Here is a 21,576-nt window from a genome sequence, read left to right as displayed (position 1 = left end):
GTGTAGTGGATATATTATGGTATTTGATGTGTAGTGGATACATCTCCAAGAGTATAGCTTGTAGATTTTGAATCCTGCACATTTTACCCTCAAACACACGATCCAGTAGTTTGGAAATGTTTTTTAAATATTTTTTTATGTTAAAATGTATTAAAATAATATATTTTTTATTTTTTAAATATTATTTTTAAAATCAACGTATCAAAACCATCTAAAATATATAAAAATAAATTAATTTTTAATAAAAATAAATAAATTTATTTATTTATTTAAAACACGGATGAAATGCTCGTCACATGATTAGAACATCCTTTTAAACTATTTGGAAGTTCTTATAACGTAAACCATTATCCTGCATTGGTCTTTGTTTTTTCAGGTCTACCTCGGGACTAAAGCCTAAGAGTGTGTTTGGTATTGAGGTTGCTGTTGTGGTTGTAGTTTTAAAAAAGTTGTTTTATAAAAAGTACTTTTAGTTGAAGTTGGTTTGAAAAAATATATGTTTGGTTAAAACTATGGTTGAAATTGAGGTTGAACAAAAAGTAGTTTAATGTGTTTGGTTAAAAAAATGATTTTCAAATTGAGGTTATAAAATAATTAAATATATATATATATATATATATTAATATTAATGATTTTTAATTTAAATATTATAGATTTAACTATTGTTATTACATCATGAAATAAATAATATTGATATCAAATATTTTTTATTATTCTATTAAACTATGTGCAATGTCATCACATACGAAATTTAATAACAAAAAATTTAGTTTCGATATATATATATAAACTGATTTAAAGTTATTTTTCACTATTGTTAATGAAGAAAAATTTGACAAAAAAAATGTTTTGTAACATTTATAAAAACTTGGTTGAACAGAATAGGATTGTGGTAAAACTTGGTTGAACAGAATAGGATTGTGGTTAAAAAAAATGATAAAATGAGTCTAATTTCGGGCATTCCTCTTATATATATTAATCACAAAATTACAATTTGCAATACTATATTTTTTTGACAGTGGATGAGGCCGTTTGAATTGATTTGCTGGGAGAGGAGTAATTAATTATCCAACGGTTTTTTTTTTAGGAGTTTAAAATTTGTTGACAGTGTTGGTGAATGACAAAAGTTGAGGTTGCTGCAAGTTAGAAGCAGGTATTGCTAGCTTTTTGCTAACCACAGGTTCAGCCATTATAATAATGGGTCCTACCAATTTCAACCTACGTTTTAAACATAACCAAACAGATATATATTGTGGTTTGACTGCACCTCAGTTCCTGCCGCATTACCAAACGGCCTCTAAAACTAAGAGCACACAGCTTTTTTCAGTGAGATCAAGTTAATATTTTATCTAATTTAACTAGGGTTAACCCAACCAACCCGGGTTATTCTGCCGAGCTAAGTTCAACAGCTATGCTTTTATGAGTTTTTATAGTAGCAAATCAAATTTCCATGACCTCATGTTTCAGTCCGTAATACTTCTGATCGACCAACCCAGCTCAGATCTGCGAAGAAGAATCCTAGTTGATTTCAGGATCAAGAATCTGATAGGCAGTTATATTCATCGTCAGATTTGTAGTTTTACCGACTTTGATGCTGATAATCAGGCCTTCGCTATACTTCACACATCTTAACCAACATACTTCCTAGAGATAAGAATTCTAAAAACCCAATGAATCTGCACAAGCACTCGAAGTCCTAGCATGGAGTTTATCAAAGATGAATAATCTGGAAATTAGTAGTCATCAGTCATCACATCAATCGAGAACGACGAGCCTGAAAAAAGAGGATTGAGGGGATGGATAGATGGTGTGTGAGTTATCCACACGGACAGCTTTCCATGTGCTGTGAAATGCCAGGGAAACTACAAGGTACATTTGCGGGTTCAAAGTTCTCGATCTAAGAAATCCAATTGAGATAATTAAGTTTTTCATAAGACAAACACAAAGCTACATTTTGTGTACACGAAGTGGAAAAACTAGGAATATAGTCACAGATAAATGACAATCCAAAAATTTATAAGACAAAGGAAGCCTACCCAGCACCCAATAGATTACCGTACAGAAAACATATCAAAAGAACCGACTGCTAAATTAGAAGACCTCGACATAGATTATATCTTACAGATTGATAAATAAAAAATGCAGTAAATGTTCTGAGCTACTCAACCTGGACTTGATTAATCAACTCTTGGATACTACCTCTCCTTTACAGGAAGTTCAACTTCATGAACCACTGCTCTAGTGTAATGCTCCTTGGTTTTCGTCAAATTATGCACACAAAAGCTTGAATATGTCCCCTGCTGGCACATGAAAAAAATGCATTCCATCCTGCCAAGCCTGGACTGTCTCTTTAGAAAGGTAAAAACTGTTGCACACCCCTTAAAATAATGATCCTTTGAGTTTACTGTTTTCATGTCTCATGGCCTCTGTAGAAGAAGAAGCTGGAGCTTTTTGTGCGAGCACCTTCAGCAAAAGCAAACTCGTAAATATCAAGTAGAAATTCAAACACAAAACTAGACCCTGAAAAAAAATATGAGAAAGAAAAATGCTTCATTTATTGAGGTCCTTGTTAAATCTCCACACTCCACAGCACAAGTGCAGGGGCCAGAACAAGAATCAAAAGCACAACACAACAAACATAACCAGCAACACAAAAACTGAAGTGACTTACCTAATTAAACTCAGAAAGGAGCCTCTAGTGATTCATCCCAAACTTCTGCACTGCCATTAGAAGCATCTTCAACATCTTCTTCCATTGAAAGCCTAATATATTCTCTATGCGCAAAGCGATCCCAGTCTGTCAGTGTTGGATTCTCACGCTCCTGTTTCATTGCAATGCCATCAAGGCTTTTTTTTATTAGCAATGCTAGGTTCAATTTTCATATTGAGCATTGAACATAAATTAGGAGTTACATTACCTGACGAATAAGAAATGGATCACGGGTTTCAAATGCCATAAATTTATTAAGGTTGAAAAGGATGTTGAAAACACTTCCTGAAAGTTTACAACCTTTGAGGTCCCGAAGGGTGATATAGCTCTCATCCTGCAGCAAGAAAAGTTGAACAGTAAAAAACCCAAAACATCTCTAGATGGTGGTGTGCAGGGAGTAACAGATAAGTAACTGGTCATGTTTTCTTAAGCTATCCCATTGGGAGTAGCTAATTTGTTAGAGACAGGTACTGAAGAAGGTGGCAAAAATTTCAGAGGATCTTAAAATGTAGTTTTCCTTGAACATGCTTCCATGTGCACTTCAAATAGATTTAAGGAGAGAGGAACTACCAGTAAGATTACAGAAGAGCAAAGGGCAAACCTCTGGTCCAATCATATCAATTATCTGGCATAATATATCTTCAAAAAGCACAGGCTCTTGAGCCATGCACTCCATCCTATGCAACTGCTCCTCATAAAAGAACTGCATCTCATTCCGTGTCAGGATTCCATTTCCATCCAAATCTATGCATTTGAACCTAAGAAAGAAATTGAACATCACAACTCACAGGCAGTTGATTAATAAAACCAAAACACTGCATCCCCATCACTGCTTGAAAAACGAGTGTTTGTAGGTCTGTACGATGTAAACTCCCTAGAGAAGCACTCAAGAATCATTATATGATATATTCTACAACAATGAAATGAAAACAAGTTTTATTTTTATCTGCTTTACTAGCATAGCCAACATGGAATAATGGCCAGTAATTGACTGGAAATTTCTCCAACATTCAGGGCCCACATATCACTCTCCCTTATCAATCATGTTCTAGAAGTTTCACCATTTTAGAAAAAATTTCCCTGGTGATTTTAAGTCTTTCCAGTTCCAGTTAGGCTACGTGTTCTGTTCATGCACTAGTTAGTCTTTTCAGCTTGAACAAAAGCACACCACCTATGTAACTTATTGAACAAGGAATATATTCAAAAAACTTAACAACGCTTTGTTATTCATGGTTACACTAGCGTAACTTGTGGAGGAAGCATCTAACAAATGAAACAAATATAAAATGAATATTTCCATAATATTTCATAAGTGCACAATTGTAGTTCAACTCCTTCACTCTACAGGATGATAAATGTACACATACCAATACTCAAGACTTGGCTCAGATGACTTGTCTTCCTCTGACAAAATGAAATACACAAAATCTTCATATCCCATCTTTCCTTCAGCCTTGCTAGTAAATTTTCTAGCAACCTGCAGGGTATTTACATCATAAAAGCATGACAGTTCAGGTCTTTGACTAGCAAAGAAAAATTTCTTGCTGTAAAATTGGAGGTAAATTGACCCAAAACACAAAAGCATCATTCAACAGCCACAAACCTGGGAGAATACTCTATCAACAATCCGGTAGGTAAGCGCATGGTTCCCATATCTAATAAGGTTCTCTTTGTCGATAAGAAAATCATGATCTGTGTCCAGCTCCCAAAACTTGCAGTATATCACATAAAAGTGCTCATAAGAGAAGTACCTGCACATGAAATCATAAGCAAAATAATTAGGATCATTAAAAATTTGATACAAAACGTTACAAGCCTAAATTTCATTCCAATTACATAAAACTAATTCTGATTACCTGAAATATTAATGTTTCATATTTTTACAAGTTTATGATAGGCACAATGTTCCTTCGAGGAAAATTCATGTTGCATCTTCACAACAATACTTACCTCAAAACTTTATTTATGTCCTCTTCTTCATCTGCATGTTGCATTGCATCAATTAAGTTCCCACGCTTCAGCTCCCTGAGGGTAAGATTACCATTCCCTGATCTATTTATGTAGTAAAAAATTCTGTATATTACAGTTTCAGCTGCCAATTGCAAAGGAAAATTCATGTTAGGAAATCACACGACATTAAATGCATAGCAACTATCACAAAGCAAGAGCAGCCTCTTATGGCTTATTCAGGCTGTCAGCCTCCAGCTATACTCCTCACCCAGACAGTATAAACAACCAATCAAACAGGCAAAAGAAATTATGGCTAAACACACTGAATTAACCAGAAAAAAACCAATTCAATTGAACTGTCCATCAATTAAAAGCCACTCTCGAATGAACACCACACCAATCAACCAAAGGAAAAAATCTGGCAGAGTTTACACATCACAACATTGCAAAAGTTTCCATCTTTTCTGTATTCATAAGGTCATGCTTTCCACACAACGAGAAACCAGTTGAGAGTTTATAAGAATATAAAGAGCAGAACTTTACTTCTTACTCATATGACATAGCTTTTAATAACTCTGTGCCTTCCTATAAGAATGGACAAAATGTGCAAAGGGTGCCCAAATCCATAAGGGCTGGTCAGATGTCTGCATGACTCAATACATTGTAGGAGCTATTCTCACACCAGATAATTTCACCACTAAAAAGCCCATGCATCGTGCATGAACTTTTCTGTTAGTTTTACTTTCAAAAACACATTTTTCTTTTTGCAATAAACCAAATGTCACTAATTTTAGGGTGCCTTTTAGGCCCATACATACTGAACTGTACCATCTGATCTTATTAGAACTCATCATTCAAATGGAGCCATCTATAGTTTGGCAATTTTGAAACACGTTGCTCCAGGAAAAAAGAATACCAGCATTCTTGAAACTACAAAGATTAGCTTTAGAAATGCTTGGCGTCAGGTTCATGAGAGAAGCTTGATAATTGCTCCATTCGACAACATAATCCAAAAATCCTCTATAAATTTTTAATGATAGATTCCATTTTCAAGGGAGGGACAATCACACCATAAATGGATCTCTTCAAAGTACCCCCAAATTCAAGTTTAGATGCTTTGCTATAGCTTGTTAACCAGCAAAAAGCACCTCATTCATTTGAGGAATAATAAAGCTATACATGTAGTTCTCATCAAAATGAAACACGTTTACGAATATTTAAAGAAAAGAATGAATTCAGATGATTTCAATACCATCAGTAATAAGTGATAAATTTTACCAATAATCGAGCATGCATTATAATGGACAATGCATCTCGCAAAGTTAAGGAATCAGAAATATGAATAATTGCTTTGAATTAGAAACAACCAAAAGTTGATTAACAGGCTGATAACGAACCATATCTTTCCTGAAACTCGGGTGTGCTCTGTAAGAACTCCAATCCTGGATGAGTTGCCAGTAGTTCTTGAAGCACAGGTTTAAAGTCTTCCTGTTATCAATATGAAAATCATTTTAGAAATGAGTGAAACAATAATTTCACTAATGAATCATACATGAAAAAGCAGCAATCCATTGATAACAAGACCCAGAAATGATTATCCTGATACACAAACACCCCTACCTGGGTGAGGTATTTGAGATCTGGTTGTTTCAAAATTGTGAAAATTTGGGTAGCTATATCCAATGTCAACATGTTGCCATTTATCCAATAATCAAGAAAAGCATCCCTGCACATAGATTAGGAAGAAGTTATGCAACCAAATAACGCAAACATTTTTTGTGCGGGCAACAGCAACTAAATTGCAACATCATGTATCCTTGAACTACTCTATCAAACTTAAAATGTTGATTTGTTTCTTAAAATGTAGCTTATTTTTATTTTCTTTCATAATTTCAAATAACAGCAGCAAGCTGCCAGAAATGTCCCTTGTCCTAAGCTAAACGGTGTACTATTTTCATATCTGTAGAGGCCTGTATAAACCAATATCCATAGCAGCCATTAAAGCAGTTACAGACAATCCACCCCTTCTTAGTTCCCCCACTGGAAGAGTGGAATGCAATCTTCATCATCTCCTTTTGCTTTTCCACCAACACTGAATCTCCTCATTTCCGCTTCTAAAACAAAATGCACTACACCGAATTTAAGCGACAATTGCTATTTTCATACCCCAAAACAGCTACATCAAGAGAAAAGAACCTTGAATTCTAGAGATCCATTCCAAACAACATATAGCATAGCACCTGTCCTCAGAATCTTATAACCCTCCTCCAAAAATCCACAAAATGCATCAAGAACAAGTCCACCCTACTTGGTGAATTCCACTGTTACCACATATAGCAAAAAACACATGTTCCACCTATCCTAGAGCCCCACTCTATCTCCAAACACCATAAAAGATAGCACCTCTCCTCAAAATCTTATAATCCTTCCTCGCTAAATCTACCAAATGCATCAAGAAGCAGTCCATCCTAATTGGCAATATCCACTGTATGCCACAAACAGGAAAAAGCATGGTCCACTAATGTAACAAAAAGCATCAAGAGTTAAAAGTAAATATTCTCAAAGTTGAGAAATTATCAATTACTGAATATAAAAAATCCTCCCCTTTTGATTGATTTTTCTAAACTGTTCACCAAGACAAATTCCTTAAAGACTAGAAAATTTCATCCATGCCATGACTGCAACTGCAATTTAAAAACCATATTTGTTTTACAAATAGCAATCCACCTTAAACAAACCAGTTTCTAACAGTCAAAGCCTAACGCTCTTGAAGAGAGAGAGAGAGAGAGAGAACTGCAAATGAATTTTGACTTTGAAGCCACAATCCCAAAAGGTTTAAGCTAAAAAAAAGCTACAGAAATTCACATACTAAAAATCCAAATAACAAATTCTTGGTTACCAGTCCAATTGGCGGTGTACAAAATGTATGGCAGTCATTCTTGTTAACTGGCATATAAATGTTAAACTGGTTCATAACTACATTGTTGTTGTTAGTGTGTGTGTGTGTGGGGGGGGGGGGTTGCAAATCAAGGGAGGAACACTACACAACACACTCCAGAATTCCTTGCATAGCAACTTTGTAAATCAAAGCGATACAGAGCAAGAGCAAGGCCTTGATCTGTGAAAATCAAGGAGCTTAATTCTAGGTTTACTGTAAAACTAGAAACAATGAAAGTTAGTAGAGTAGGGCACTTTATTTCTATAGCTGTCTCTGATCCTAGAAATAGGAAAGTGTGATAGAAAACCCAAAGTCTGTTTCTTCAAGTTTCTACCATAAACTCTCAAATCACCACTCAAACTGAAAACCACTCTCCCATCATTCTATTTGCCCGAGCATTCATAACAATCCAGACAACCATCTTTTAAGTCCTAAAATTATTGCTCCAAAGTTAATGAAAATTGAAAATAGTTAAAAAAATAAAGACGTGAGAGAAATTTCCAGATGTGGTAGAGAGTCATCGGGTATCGAAGAGAAATCTTGAAATAATGATAACCAAATCAGGTAAACAATTTTAAAGTATTTACAGCTCGAACAACAGGAGAATCATTTTCATAGGTCCAATAAACCACCTAAGACAAGAAGTGCATACCTTGTCACGAAATCGGTGCTATTAACATCAATCCTTCTAAATAGAACCGTGGAGAAGAATGATGGCAGCTTGCATACTTCCTTTGTGACCGATTTGAACTCTAAAAACAAAATAAATAACAAACAGATTAGTTCATCAAATATCACAGAATTCGATATATAATCATTGACCTCACCATGTATTTGCAATCCATCCAAGCGGCCATAGAAAAAGTGATTGATCCGAATCAAGCATTGTTCTTTTAGTTCATTTGGTGTGGGGCGGCCATTTTGAAAATAAAACTACAGGCATCACAAGTATACATATTAAAAAATATATAATCCATGTCACTCAACAAAAATTTCGTAGATAAAAACATGAAGAAAAGAGTAGAAGAAAAAAATGGTGGATCAGAGAAATTTCTTGTTTCAGTTATGCTTTAGTTTCGTTATCTCTTTTCAGAGAAAATGAAAGGAAATAGTGGCCACTGCAACATAAATTTCATCCTTTTGTTTTGTGTGTAACAAGAAAAAACATTGGGGTTTTTTTAAACCTGTGGTATCAACTCCTTTACTGGCTCACTGACTACTTTCAAAGGAGAGCCTAAATTAGATGGGCCAGGCCTTTGCTTTGTCACACGAGGGGAACCGGTTGAACTTCTGGGAGAAAGAGGTGGTGTGCTTCCCGCAGGAAACATGGAAGGTAAGGAATTAACAGTGGCAGCATTTGCACTAGAAGAGTTTCCAGAGACATTCAATGGAGCACCTGTCTTGGCATCATTAACCAGGGATGTCACCTGGACAAATATGAAGAGAGAAGAGAAATAAGCAATCATATTATATAAACAATTTTACTCAAAGGAACATCACCTATAAGAACTTACAAAAGAACTGATCGGCAAAATAAAAATCATGAAAGCAAGAATTTTAAAACTTCTCTTCTATAACCACATAAAAGAAAAGGTCTCTATAAAAATAAATCATCAGTTGTGTTTCCTTTCAGAACAGAAAGTACACAAAAAATGTTACGATGACTTTGTCATCCAAGCCATGGAACAAAGTTCAGACACAAGTATTACAAAAAAGCAATACTGGCAATGAAATGCATTGTGGGCAATGAACATAAATTCAAAGAGAAGAAGGGGGATTAAAAAAGAAAACAAAAAACTAAATTAATTCCCTGTTCAAATTTACACATGCAGACTAACAATTCTACAAGACTCGGACTTCTGCGTTGATGACAAACCCATAGGTATCAAGCATCACCGTTGAACTGCTCTCCTTAACCTTAAACAGGAAAAAATCTCTTTCTAAAAATACAACGTATACACAAACATTTATATGACCATAACAACAAAGCAAAGCAACTCTATCAGCATCGAAATGTTAATAAAAATGAACCAATCCATGATTTTTCAACCTAGCACAGCACTAATTCGAAGCATTAGCATGTTAATTAATTAAATAAATAATTATATTGTTTTAAGAGTTATTTGGGTATCAAAAACCCATTTTTTCCGTAGCACTAAAAAAGAAAAAGCATCAAGTTAACCCATAATTACTTCATCAAATACCAAATCAACAACAAGTGTGTTTCCATATCTATCACACGCACTCCACAATTCAAAATAAAAATAATTGTGATAATAATTTATTAAACTAAAAAGTAAAAAAATGAATCGAAATGAACACAAAACTGCAAAAGAAATAGGAAGAGATATCGAAAACGGCACCAGCTTATTGGGATCGGGAAGAGAGAGCCACTGATCGAAGAGTGTTTGGGGAAAGTGAGGGTAAGATTTGAAAGCTAAAGGCGAAATCTCTGGTAGCTGAAGCAACTCCGCATCTAACATGACAACATCGCTCGTCGTTGTTTCCATAATTACTAAAATCAAACCAAAACATAGATCGCCAAACCCTAGATTCTAATTATTGCTATTGAATCGAACCACGCCTTCTTCAATTCAATTTATTTCTGAATCTTTCGATTCGTCCAATTATCAAGCAAACATAGATCTTTTGAGGAGAAAAGAAAATTTTTTTTCTTTTTGAGTGAGGAAAATGGATGCGGTTCAAGGGGGGGTGAAAAATTTTTGCAGAGAGAGAGAGAAATAGAGAGAGGGAGAGAGATTTTTTTGGGAGAAAGTTGGAAAAGGAGAGTTGCAGATTATTTTTAAATAAACTTTTGAAAAAAATAAATATAATAAAACAAAGAAATATAATATCAACCTTGACTTTAGTTGTCAAACCGGTTCGGGTCTGACTCGGTTTAGAGCTTCAATCGTGATTTTCATAACAAATATTGAATCACCGGGTGAACGTCGTTTTGTTTTTTTCTCAAAATACAATTCTTAGTTTTGACTGATGGTTGGAAATAATTTTTATTGAATAAAAATATGTTAGAATAATTATTTTATTTTTTAAAATTTATTTTGATCTTAACACATCAAAATATATAAAAACATAACAAAATTTAATTTAAAAAATAAGAATTGATATCAATTAATAAATATTATTTTTTATTTTTCTACAACTTCTATATTTAAAGAAACATGGCCTTAGAATCCGTCGGATGCATATTGGGACGAGAATAATCTTGAAGGTGAGGTCATGAAGCAAGTCTCTTTGTATTGCTAGGCTGTGATTTTGGGACTGCATGCAATATTCCAGGTATTTCTAGCTTTCTCTGCTCCCTCAATTTTATACAGATATATTTGTGCATGTGTTGTGTTTCCATTCATTTAAATCATTTTCAATCTGTTGCTTAGTTTTACCATGAACCCATGATCGCGATACTTGTTCCTTGTATTTGCATGCAGGGAGTTCATTGCGTCAAAGAAGCAGCATATGACTATGCTGTTAGATGAACTTCTGTCGTCAGCCCTTCTCCTTCCTTGCTCTCCCAAAAGCGAACGAGCATGGTGCCACAGGTCAGATTTATAAGCTATTCTTTCCTGTTATGCTGATGCTTTGAATGTCCACCGAGATATATATATATATACACACACTTCAAAACCCAATTCTTATGGATATATGAACAAATTGGCAGGTGGCGGGTGATCAAGATGATTGCTGGAAAAGGTTCAGCTTTACGAGACATCGTGGGGAAAGAATCTGAGCTATTGGAGAAGATATATAGCTGAGGTTTAAATCACAGTAAAATTCGTGAAGCATATATATATCTTCCCATGATGACACTTGATAGGGCTTGAGAACCATATTTGCCGCTCTCTGTTTGTTTGTATCTCTACTAGTGATCAAACTAATGATTTTTGGAACACAACCTTTGATGAGATAACCCCTAAACTGTACATGTGACGAGGAAAGCACAAGCCTGGGTGTGGTGCTCTTAACATGGTTTCCTGCTCACTTGTTTTGCAGAGATGAAAAATGAATTATCGTGCACGGAATCACTGCTGCTGGTTAGTTTCGTACATGACAAGAGAGCACTCAAGTTGTATCAATGCTTTTAGAATTTTTGAGCCAACCTCACCCTGTTAAACGTGCATTGTAATATTGTATATATGCTAGCCTTCATGCGTTAGATTATCACTAGAGTAAACTATCTTGGTTTTTTTCTGCCTTTTGATCAGTTTCCTTGAGATGCTAGATTTGGAAACTATCAATTTTAGTCATTTTACGTGTTTTTTCTTAGCTATATATGAATCCTCTTTGCCTGCAGGTGCTGCATGAGTTGAAGAAATCCAGAACTTGGCTGACAATTCTTGCTTTCATTATCGCACTGTGAGTTTTGATGTCATACTTTTGAGCTTGATTAATTGAAGAGGTCAGAAGAAAGAAAAACCACTGAGAAGGCGAAGAAACAAAATGGGAAAGGAGGGGGTGAGGGATGAAGAACAGCCGTCATAGCTCTTCCAATGAAATCCAATACCTATTTGAAAAAAAAAATGTAGACATTTCTTGATGAGTTCAGCAGCTGATGCTCATGATCAGGGAGGAGTACTGCCATAAACAAGAAGATGAAACGTCTGATAACAATGATGAAATTTGTCGAATCTGGCAGGTACAACGTTTCTGCACACTATTCATCAGCCAATGCTAGCTCTTCATTTTCTGAAGGCTTGCCTGCTCTGTTTTAGTGTATCTGGTGCATTTATGATCAGATACTGCTAATTCCTGGTATCTTTCCAAATACTGCAGCTCATCACTAACACAACATTGGGCCACATGCTTAAGATATTCATTACTGATGCGTCTGTTCTAGTTGTTTTATCCTTTCTTAATCCCCAGCAGTGAAACAAGATTTCCAGTTTCTGCAACAATCTTTCACGGTTCCTAACACCAGTGGTCAACTTTCTGCCGCCCTTCACTTGTACCTGCTTATACTTTATTCTATCTTTTACAGGCTCTGTAGCTTCATCGATCGTCTCCTTGTGTTGGATAAGGCATTTCACAACTAATCTCAGTGATACATCCAACCATGCTGTATGTAAATCCAGCTTAAATGCTGACCTTGTTATCTTTATGGATAATGAGTTACATCTCATGAATTCCTACACAGCAATACCTTGTGATGAGGACATTCAAGCACAGGCAATATATATCCTGAAGACCATGCTGAATATATATGGCATGTCCTCAAAGATCCTCTCTTTGGAACATGTTAACGTGATAACCAGGAAGCTTCAATGGGGTTTGAAGGAGAATAACTTGATAGATAAATCTCTTATTATTGCCAAAAACAACCCTAAAATTTAAAACAAGTATATCTTCTAACCCTAAAATGTTATGATTTTAGGTTTTTATATATAGACGATGTACATGTGTTTTTTTTTATTTTCTCAAGACACAATTTAAAACAATCCCAACTCTTCTGGAATGTTTCTACCATATTATATATGTTGCCTTGATGGTATACTTTTAGCTTTTTATGGAGAAATACCTTGAGAACAAGAAAAAAGAATGGAGATGTACCATGAAGCAATCACACAAGTGGGGACGTGAATCCAAGTTCTAGCCCTTTTTGCTTTACAAGTCTACTGGGATGTAGCATGTGAATCCTCAGGGCTCAAAGCGTAGTGTCTGTCCTGTCCTGCCGACCTAGCAACTTCAGGGGAAAACTGAACTATGATAGGCCGGTGCATGACGGGTTATTTAAGAATACAGTTGTTATTTTTTAAATTGTTTTTTATTTAAAAATTATTAAAATAATTTTTTTTTATTTTTTAAAATTTATTTTTAATATCAAAACAATCTAAAAATATTAAAAAATAATAATTTAAAAAAATAATAATTTTTCATATAATATAAAACAAGTTGAATTACAGCCCAAACAGGTTAGAAAATTAAACCATATAAGGGTTGATTTAATGGAATCCAGTTGATTTGATAGGTTTAAAGACAACTCAGACAATAAGTAAAAACATAGATTGACTAAAAAAAAATTCAATACGACATCATTTTATTTAAATATTGAGACTATAACATATTGAATCGATCTGGGTCAACTTAGGTTAACCTATTAAATTTGTAACTTTAGATTGTAAGACTATGATAACCTTCTTATAAAGCAAATAAAAAAAAATTATGAAGATCAATACTCAACCAACCTAATGTTGAAAGATGAAATTGAAAAAAAAAACCCGACCTAAGTTAATCTGTCAAATTTATAACATGAGTCATGAGACTAGAATAACCCCATAAAAAGTAAATCGAAATAAATTACAAAAATCAATTCTCAATCAATCTAATGTTAAAATATAAAATTAAAAAAAGAACAAAAAAATAATATGAATTAACTCGGGTTATCCCACCAAACCTGTGATTCTGATAATGATACTGGAATAACCTCGTAGAAAGAAAACAAAAAAATAATCTGGATCAACTCGGGTTACTTTACCAAACCTAAGACTCAAGTCATAAGTCACGAGACTTGTATAATCCTATGTAAAGTAAATTGAAACAAATTATGAGGTACAGTTCTCAATCAACCCATTGTTGAAGAATAAAATTGAAAAAAAAAATCAATCTATAAAAAGACAATAAAACAACCCTAGTTAACCAGAGTTAATCTGCAAAACTCGTGATTCGAGTCATGAGACTGTAATAACCTAATAGAAAGTAAATCAAAACAAATAATGAAGATTGATTCCTAATCAATTTAATGTTAAAAAGATTAAAAGGGTAGAATTTTAAAACAAAATACTAATTAAAAAAGAATCAAGTTAAATTAGTTAATCCGTTATTATATATATAAAAAGTAAACCGTAAAAAATTATAAAACTAAACATTCAATAAATTAAATATTTAAAAATAAAATAAAATAAAAAATTAAAAGTGAAAAAAACAAAAATATTATTATAATAAATAATGTAGGGTGAGGTGGTGCATCTCTTTTTTCTATTTTTTTAATGCGTACAGCACTCAAGCGACATGTCACGTGCAGCAAACTTTAAACGACATGCATCTTCCATTTCTCTTAACACCATGACCATCACTTAAACCAGCATGAAACCAGCCATCTGTGGGGCTTTGTGATGTCCAAGACCAATTATCCTAAAGACCCTGTGTACCCATGCTGTGTCCCTTATCCATAACGCATGCACTGTAATCCGATTGGCTGACTACAAACACTTGCCTTTTTCCTTTGAAATTGCTCCACAAGACTCAATATGTTGAAAAACAATCTCTAAAACACTACAAACAATTCCCAAATTTTCAAGTTTCTCTCCTTTTCCTTGCAAATTTACAGGTACTCTCTTTACTTCTTCGGCTATGGCTGGTTCTTTTGTAAAATGATAATCCATGAACATTGAACGATAACAAAGCCATCAACATGACAATGTTTTCCACTGAGTTTATCTCTCATAGTTGTAGCTTTCCCTTCACTAGCAAACATTTTAAACTCTCTTTACATTCACTTCAAAGCAATGTAGTTAGCTGCATAAACCCTACTCATAATGACACTAACAGTAACCTTGGAAACCCACCAAAATTAAGGAGGGTTTTACCTGAAACAAAACCAACCCATGTTTTATCTTATGATTTCAAAGAAACCCATTTGATGAAACTGCTTAATAGGTCTTGTAAAGCAGGCAAGTGTAATGAGTCACTCTACTTTCTTGAGTGTATGGTTGCAAAAGGTTATCAGCCTGATGTTATTATGTGTACTAAGCTCATTAAAGGGTTTTTTAATTCAAGAAATATAGAGAAGGCTACTAGGGTGATGGAGATTTTGGAGAAGCATGGTGAACCTGATGTTTTTGCTTATAATGCAGTGATCAGTGGGTTTTGTAAGGCTAATCGGATTGAAAGTGCAAAAAAAGTGCTTGATAGGATGAAAAGAAAGGGATTTTCGCAGGATGTTGTTACTTACAATATAATGATTGGGACTTTTTGTAGCAAGGGAAAGATTGATTTGGCTTTAAAGGTTTTTGAAGAGTTGTTGAAAGATAATAATTGTAAGCCAACTCTTATTACCTACACGATTTTGATAGAGGCACACATTCTTGAAGGTGGGATTGATGAAGGTTTGAAGCTTTTGGATGAGATGTTGTCAAGAGGGCTTGAACCAGATACATTTACTTATAATGTAATTGTTAGGGGGTTGGGCAAAGAGGGGAAGGTTAATCAAGCTTTTGAGCTTGTTAGGACCTTGAATTCTAGGGGTTGTAAACCAGATGTGATTACATATAATATATTGTTACGAGCGTTGTTGGATCAAGGGAAATGGTATGAAGGGGAGAAACTGATGGATGAGATGTTTTCAAGAGGTTGCGAGCCTAATGTGGTTACATATAGCATTTTGATTAGCTCACTGTGTCGTGATGGGAAAATTGAGGAATCAGTGAACTTAGTGAAGGTTATGAAGGAAAAGGGTTTGACTCCGGATGCTTACTGTTATGATCCATTGATTGCTGCTTTTTGTAGAGAGGGAAAACTGGATATGGCAATCAAGTTTTTGGATTACATGATCTCTGATGGTTTTTTGCCAGATATAGTCAACTACAATACAATAATGGCCGCTCTTTGTAAGAATGGAAATAGTGATCATGCTGTGGAAATATTTGGAAAGCTAGAGGAAGTGGGTTGTCCCCCAAATGTCAGTTCTTATAACACAATGTTAAGTGCATTGTGGGGTTCTGGAGACAGATATAGAGCCTTAGGAATGATATCGCAGATGCTTAGCACAGGAATTGATCCAGATGGAATTACTTATAATTCACTTATTTCATGTTTGTGCAGAGATGGAATGGTGGATGAAGCTATTGGGCTATTGGCAGACATGCTAAGTGGTAGGTTCCAGCCAAACATAGTCAGCTATAATATCGTTCTTCTTGGTTTATGCAAAGTACATAGAATTGATGATGCTATTGAAGTGCTGACAGCAATGATTGAAAATGGTTGCCAGCCAAATGAAACTACTTATACGCTGTTGATTGAAGGTATTGGTTTCTCGGGATCAAGAGCTCAAGCTATGGAGTTGGCTAATTCTCTTTATAGTATGAACGCCATTTCTGAAGGTTCATACAAACGTTTGAACAAGGTCTTCCCTTTGCTTGATGTTTACAAAGACCTCACTGTCTTTGGACACTAAGAACTAGTTTTTGCTGTTCTTGGATGTGTAATGACCATATCAGATGCTCTGATCTGGGCTGTCTGTTCTCTGTATGGCCTTAAAACTTACAAGAAACAAAAGGCAGCAAGGAATTATCTGCCCGAGACTCCTGATATGTAGTCTATTTCATGGTATTTTGAGTAAAAAGCATTTCACTCGGTTTTTGAGAGCATAACATCAGAGCCCACAATCGAAGAAGCAACCTATCAGGCACAGCCTAAGAGCTTGAGCCTTGAGGTGATTTTCTATGTCCTTTGGACTAACCTGCCACATTCTATCTTTAATGTCAGTAATATGGAGAGGAGATTCATGTCTTGAGTCTTGACGAAAGAGTACAAGAGAGCAACATCACAGTTCTGTAAATAGCAATGTGTAGATCCATCTTTCTGTACTAACCGGGGATTTTTACAGAATGAGATGGTAACAAGCTTTTGCGTTTGAGCTTTGAACATGTGCCCAAGTTTTCTTTCATTCGGCTGTTTCTTATTTGGAGAAGAATACCTGAATTTTCTTATTATCTTATCAGGATGAAACTCAATAGAATCCAAGTCTTTGTTTCTATTTTTTATCCAGTCAAATAACTTATTACCTTCACGTTGGTTTAGTTTATTTATTTGGACTAGAACTGCATGGATTAAAATGGTTCTGCTGATCACTGATGGAGAACAACTTATTTAAAGGAATTGCATTGTCAATAAAGGCTAGATTTCATGAGATCCGAAGCCTAAAATTCCTGGCCCTTGCTTGATAAAAATGAACTCTCAACAAAGCACAGACATTCAAATGGATTGATAGGGCAATAGCAAACCAGTGGCATACAGTAAATGTTAGAAGATGATTGTTCCTTCTCCTCCGTTGGCCGTTCGTTTGCTAAATAGAAGATCGATCACTCATGGTAAAATGGACAGATCTTCAGAATATACGGCTGCTTGCTCATTGGATTTTGGCCCCTTTTTTTTTCCCAGTATTGTTCTTCTGGCAGCTGTTAAATCTTGAATTTGAATAGAAGCTAGGAAAGACTTCGGAAATGTATATTATGGTACGCTGACAACTTCGCATCATCAATTTGAGAGTTTAAAGTGATTTTATTTCATAAATATATTAAAATAATATTTTTTTATTTTTTAAAAATTATTTTAATATCTTACATCAAAATAATTTAAAAATAAAAAAAATTAAATTTTAAAAAACGGTTAAAACGTGTTCCCAATTACTATCCAAATAATGCCTTTACTCCATTAGGCCTTGCATTGGAAATATTGATTACTTTCAGAACCATTAATCTGACAGCAAAAAATGCAGGAGGAAATATAAACTAGCTAGTAAAGAAAGGTTCAGTTTGAACTACACAAACAAGTTTCAACACATCTAAATCCACAAAAAACAAGCAGCATAAGTTGACTTCAGAAAAAAGTACAACAAAGCCACCTAATTTGATAAATCTACTACTTGCCCTACAAGGGAAACCTATGCAACATAAAACCTTATCCCATTTCAGCCACCAATGTTTCCAAGTGATCATACATCATCACTCCTGAAAGAGTCTGTGCCATGAGAAAACTGATCGAAAAACCAACTCAATATGACATTAAGGCACCGAGCTTCCATTATGTGTCTTCTGTATACTCTGCCGTGAAATAGCTGGCTATCTCATTTTGCCAGAAAGAACTAGCATGAGTTTTAAATCTTCCATGCAATCATGGTTTGTCCAATATGGTTCTAAGAACCTTTCTTTCTATCAACTTTTGATGCAATTCATCCGCCTCTTCAACCATACCAGCATCAGCAACACTTTTAATTAAAGTAGAATAAATCTCTTCATCTGGCTTGTATCGACCCGAGATCATCATTTCCAGAACTTGTATTGCAATATCTACCCTCTTATTTCTACATAATCCATTGATTACCAATCTGTAAGCACTACTATTGATCCTGTGGTCTCTCTTTCCCATCTCCCTCAATATCTCCACAGCATCCTCAACTTGATCTATCCAGCAAAACCCCCAAACCAAAGAACGATGGGTGATACCATCAGGAGCTATCCCTTTTTCTATCATTTGATTGTATAATTTCAATGCTTCATCCATATAGCCCCTTCTAGTCAATCCATCAATCACAGTGTTGTAAGTTATTAACCCAGGAGAACAGTTGCTATCACTCAAGAGGACAAATACTTGAAGGGCCTCATCCACCATTCCCTCTTTGCATAGAGCGGTGAGGAGAGTATTGTAAGTTATAATGTCAGGAGAACAATTTTCAGAAACCATTTGAACGAAAAAGTTAATTGCCCGCTCCACAAGTCCACATTTGCACAACCCATTAATCAGAATGTTGTATGTAACCACAGTTGGAGGATGGGAAGTTTTTTTCATGATTGCAAGGATCTCATCTACTTCATCCCATAATCCACAGCTACAAAGAGAATGGAGAAGACTGTTATAAGTTATGGCATTGGGCTCCATCCCATGAGACAGAATGTTGTATATAATCAAAGCTGCATCCTCGTACTTTCCCTCTTTACTAGCAAAATTAACCAATGAATTGTAGGTAACGAGATCTGGATAACAGCCCTCGATAGCCATATCTTCCAATACTTCCAAGGCCCGCACAGTTCCACAATGCTTCCAGACTAGCTCGATGAGTATCGTGTAAGGTATTAGATAAGGAAGACAACCCCTCCTTAATTGCCCCCTCCAGAATTCCACAGCCTGATCAAATTTTCCGTTATCAAACAGGCTGCGGATTATTGTATTGTAAGTGATCACATCTGGGGGACAACCACTCAAGCTCATGTCTTCCAGCAGATCAATGGCAGATCTTAATTGTCTTCTCTTACAGAAACCTCCTACCATCATGTTGTATGTAATAACATCCGGAACCAAACCAGACATGACCATAGTTTTAAGAACCCTTGAAGCTCTTTCTATCCGACCAATTCTGACAAGGCCCCTTATTAAGTTTGTGGAACAAGTCGAGTTGGGAATTTGGTTTACACGTGACATAATATCTATCAGCTTTGTTGCTTCCATCAAGCTCCCCTTTTTGCACAAATTGTGAAGAATTTCATTGTTGGTTTCCTCATCATTTTCAACAAGGGGTCCATCAGCAAACAAAATTGAAGATCCATGATTCCTTGTGGTCATTTCCACTCTAAAATCCCTCCCAGAACCTGATACATGACTTCCTACGTTCCAGTCATCTTGATCATTTTCATCAACTCTATCAATGCTGACACTTTGCACTCCTCTACACTGTAAAGAAAACAAAGTTCTTCCAGACCTGAGAAATTCTTTCCCATGCCAATACAACTGATTTCTGTAACTGCAATTTATTGTACAATTTAGATAAAAAGTTGACCCCTTCAATGCTGAGCAACTAACAACACCGAAACTCGACCCAGCTTGATTAGAGCACCTTTGCAAGCCTTGCAAACAATGAACCTCAACTATAGAGTTCTGCGGGGAAACTGTAAAACCCATCTTGTTCAACCCGCTTAATAAAATTATCTTCGTGATTTTGCAAGGACATACAAAATAAGCATCCAGTAACTAGCACCTTCTTTTTAATAGTTCATCAAAGAGAAGGGGCTTGGTTTCTCGCAAGAAAAGGACAGTTGATCAGTTGCTTTACACATTCATCAACAGGGGACTTTCTCCAAGATTTTCTTGCCTGCATTAGTTCAGCAGTAAAAGTTAGCATTACTAGCAACAAATCAAGAATCTCAAAAATAATACAAGAATACAAGGAAGGTAAACCAAAAATCCAAGAATAAATAAATAAATACAAGAAAATGAAGTATGATCAGAATGAAAATTCATCATACACTTGAAAGAAACAAAAAGCTTAAAAATCCATTTACTAGATCAAAATCACAACCATATCTGTTTTCATAAAAGATTATATTAAACACTAAGCTAAGTCGAAACCAACTTCAATCATAGAGCAGAGTCATTAAACATCAAGCCCGTTAAGGCCTAGAAAAGCATGTCTTGCCTCATGAACATATCGAATTCTTAACCTTCACATTAGAAAAAAGATATAAATGGATTATTTCCACCATAAACAAGAATTAATAAGCAGCCCCAGAACATGAAATCCCCCAAGCTCCTTGAACTCTGATAATTCTAAAAACCAGTTCACAAAATGTCAAACCAGAATCATAATCATTTCGAGTTCAGTGCCAATACAACTTAACTACACATCAAAACTGAAACAAAAAGCCATAACACACAAGCATACTGAGAGAGAGAGCCTTAACCACTAAAACCCCACAAAATGTAAGAACCCACTTACAGAACAGTAGCTTATAAACCATTAAAGCTTGAAACTTTGATTGAATTTATCACATAAATCACAAACAAACCTTAAAAAACTTAATTTTGTGGTCTCCTTGTTGTAAGCTGTGACAGAAAGAGGCTTTCTTGTTCAGTTCAGTTTTGTGATGATGTAGTTAGAACAAAAATAACGTTACTCCCTAGGGTTTAGTAGTAATTGAAATTACAACTCGGTACTTGTTGTAGATAACATTTTCATGTTAGTCCCTCGAATGAGTGGAAATTGCAAAATGACTGGTTATTTGCTTTTCTTTGTTGCCCTTGTCGACATATTTTAATATTAGATTTAACTAATAGTTTTATTAAGTACGATAACTATAGATTTGGGTTTCTGAGTTTATTTTCATATTAATATCTTGATTCTTGAGTTTATTTCTGTCCTGAATGGGAGAAAAATGAAAACAGAGAGCTATTTTCTAAAAGAGATTGAAGGATA

At 35.1% G+C, this 21,576-nt stretch overlaps 3 protein-coding genes across 4 annotated transcripts; 1 reads left to right on the top strand and 2 right to left on the bottom strand.

Moving 5' to 3' along the window:
* Positions 1-1,910: 1,910 nt before the first annotated feature.
* Positions 1,911-10,389, bottom strand: LOC7487186 (serine/threonine protein phosphatase 2A regulatory subunit B''beta). 2 transcript variants are annotated; one of them, XM_002325303.4, is made up of 13 exons: positions 9,962-10,389; positions 8,783-9,025; positions 8,426-8,531; positions 8,251-8,350; positions 6,281-6,386; positions 6,058-6,148; positions 4,661-4,802; positions 4,314-4,461; positions 4,078-4,187; positions 3,312-3,468; positions 2,919-3,044; positions 2,672-2,822; positions 1,911-2,463 (listed from the first exon to the last, which is right to left on the bottom strand). In XM_002325303.4, exons 1-12 carry the CDS (start codon positions 10,106-10,108, stop codon positions 2,682-2,684), a joined length of 1,617 nt encoding a protein of 538 aa, XP_002325339.1. In that variant the 5' UTR covers positions 10,109-10,389; the 3' UTR covers positions 1,911-2,463; positions 2,672-2,681. The 2 variants fall into 2 exon arrangements, with proteins under 2 accessions (XP_002325339.1, XP_024446651.1); XM_024590883.2 differs by lacking the exons at positions 1,911-2,463; positions 2,672-2,822 and having other exon boundaries at positions 3,281-3,468.
* Positions 10,390-14,700: 4,311 nt separating this feature from the next.
* Positions 14,701-17,367, top strand: LOC18108177 (pentatricopeptide repeat-containing protein At3g04760, chloroplastic). Its single transcript, XM_006371032.3, has one exon. The coding sequence runs from the start codon at positions 15,025-15,027 to the stop codon at positions 16,783-16,785; it is 1,761 nt and encodes a 586-aa protein (XP_006371094.1). The 5' UTR covers positions 14,701-15,024; the 3' UTR covers positions 16,786-17,367.
* A 736-nt stretch (positions 17,368-18,103) lies between these two features.
* On the bottom strand, positions 18,104-21,304 carry LOC7465943 (pentatricopeptide repeat-containing protein At1g08610). Its single transcript, XM_002325302.4, has 2 exons — positions 21,170-21,304; positions 18,104-20,475 (listed from the first exon to the last, which is right to left on the bottom strand). Exon 2 carries the CDS (start codon positions 20,283-20,285, stop codon positions 18,504-18,506), a length of 1,782 nt encoding a protein of 593 aa, XP_002325338.4. The 5' UTR covers positions 20,286-20,475; positions 21,170-21,304; the 3' UTR covers positions 18,104-18,503.
* Positions 21,305-21,576: the final 272 nt, after the last annotated feature.

The sequence above is a fragment of the Populus trichocarpa genome, chromosome 19 (genome assembly GCF_000002775.5).
Source record: "Populus trichocarpa isolate Nisqually-1 chromosome 19, P.trichocarpa_v4.1, whole genome shotgun sequence".
Lineage (NCBI taxonomy): Eukaryota > Viridiplantae > Streptophyta > Magnoliopsida > Malpighiales > Salicaceae > Populus > Populus trichocarpa.
This window is presented reverse-complemented; position numbering and strand designations above follow the sequence as displayed.

Excerpts from the sequence above, each read along its gene's own strand:
- LOC7487186 (XM_002325303.4), bottom strand. The coding sequence starts at position 10,108 with ATGGAAACAACGACGAGCGATGTTGTCATGTTAGATGCGGAGTTGCTT. Across the intron at positions 6,387-8,250 it reads AGCACCGATTTCGTGACAAG|GGATGCTTTTCTTGATTATT; the intron begins GTATGCACTTCT and ends ATCTATGTGCAG. Across the intron at positions 4,803-6,057 it reads CGAGTTTCAGGAAAGATATG|CTGAAACTGTAATATACAGA; the intron begins GTTCGTTATCAG and ends TGCAATTGGCAG.
- LOC18108177 (XM_006371032.3), top strand. The coding sequence starts at position 15,025 with ATGACAATGTTTTCCACTGAGTTTATCTCTCATAGTTGTAGCTTTCCC.
- LOC7465943 (XM_002325302.4), bottom strand. The coding sequence starts at position 20,285 with ATGGGTTTTACAGTTTCCCCGCAGAACTCTATAGTTGAGGTTCATTGT.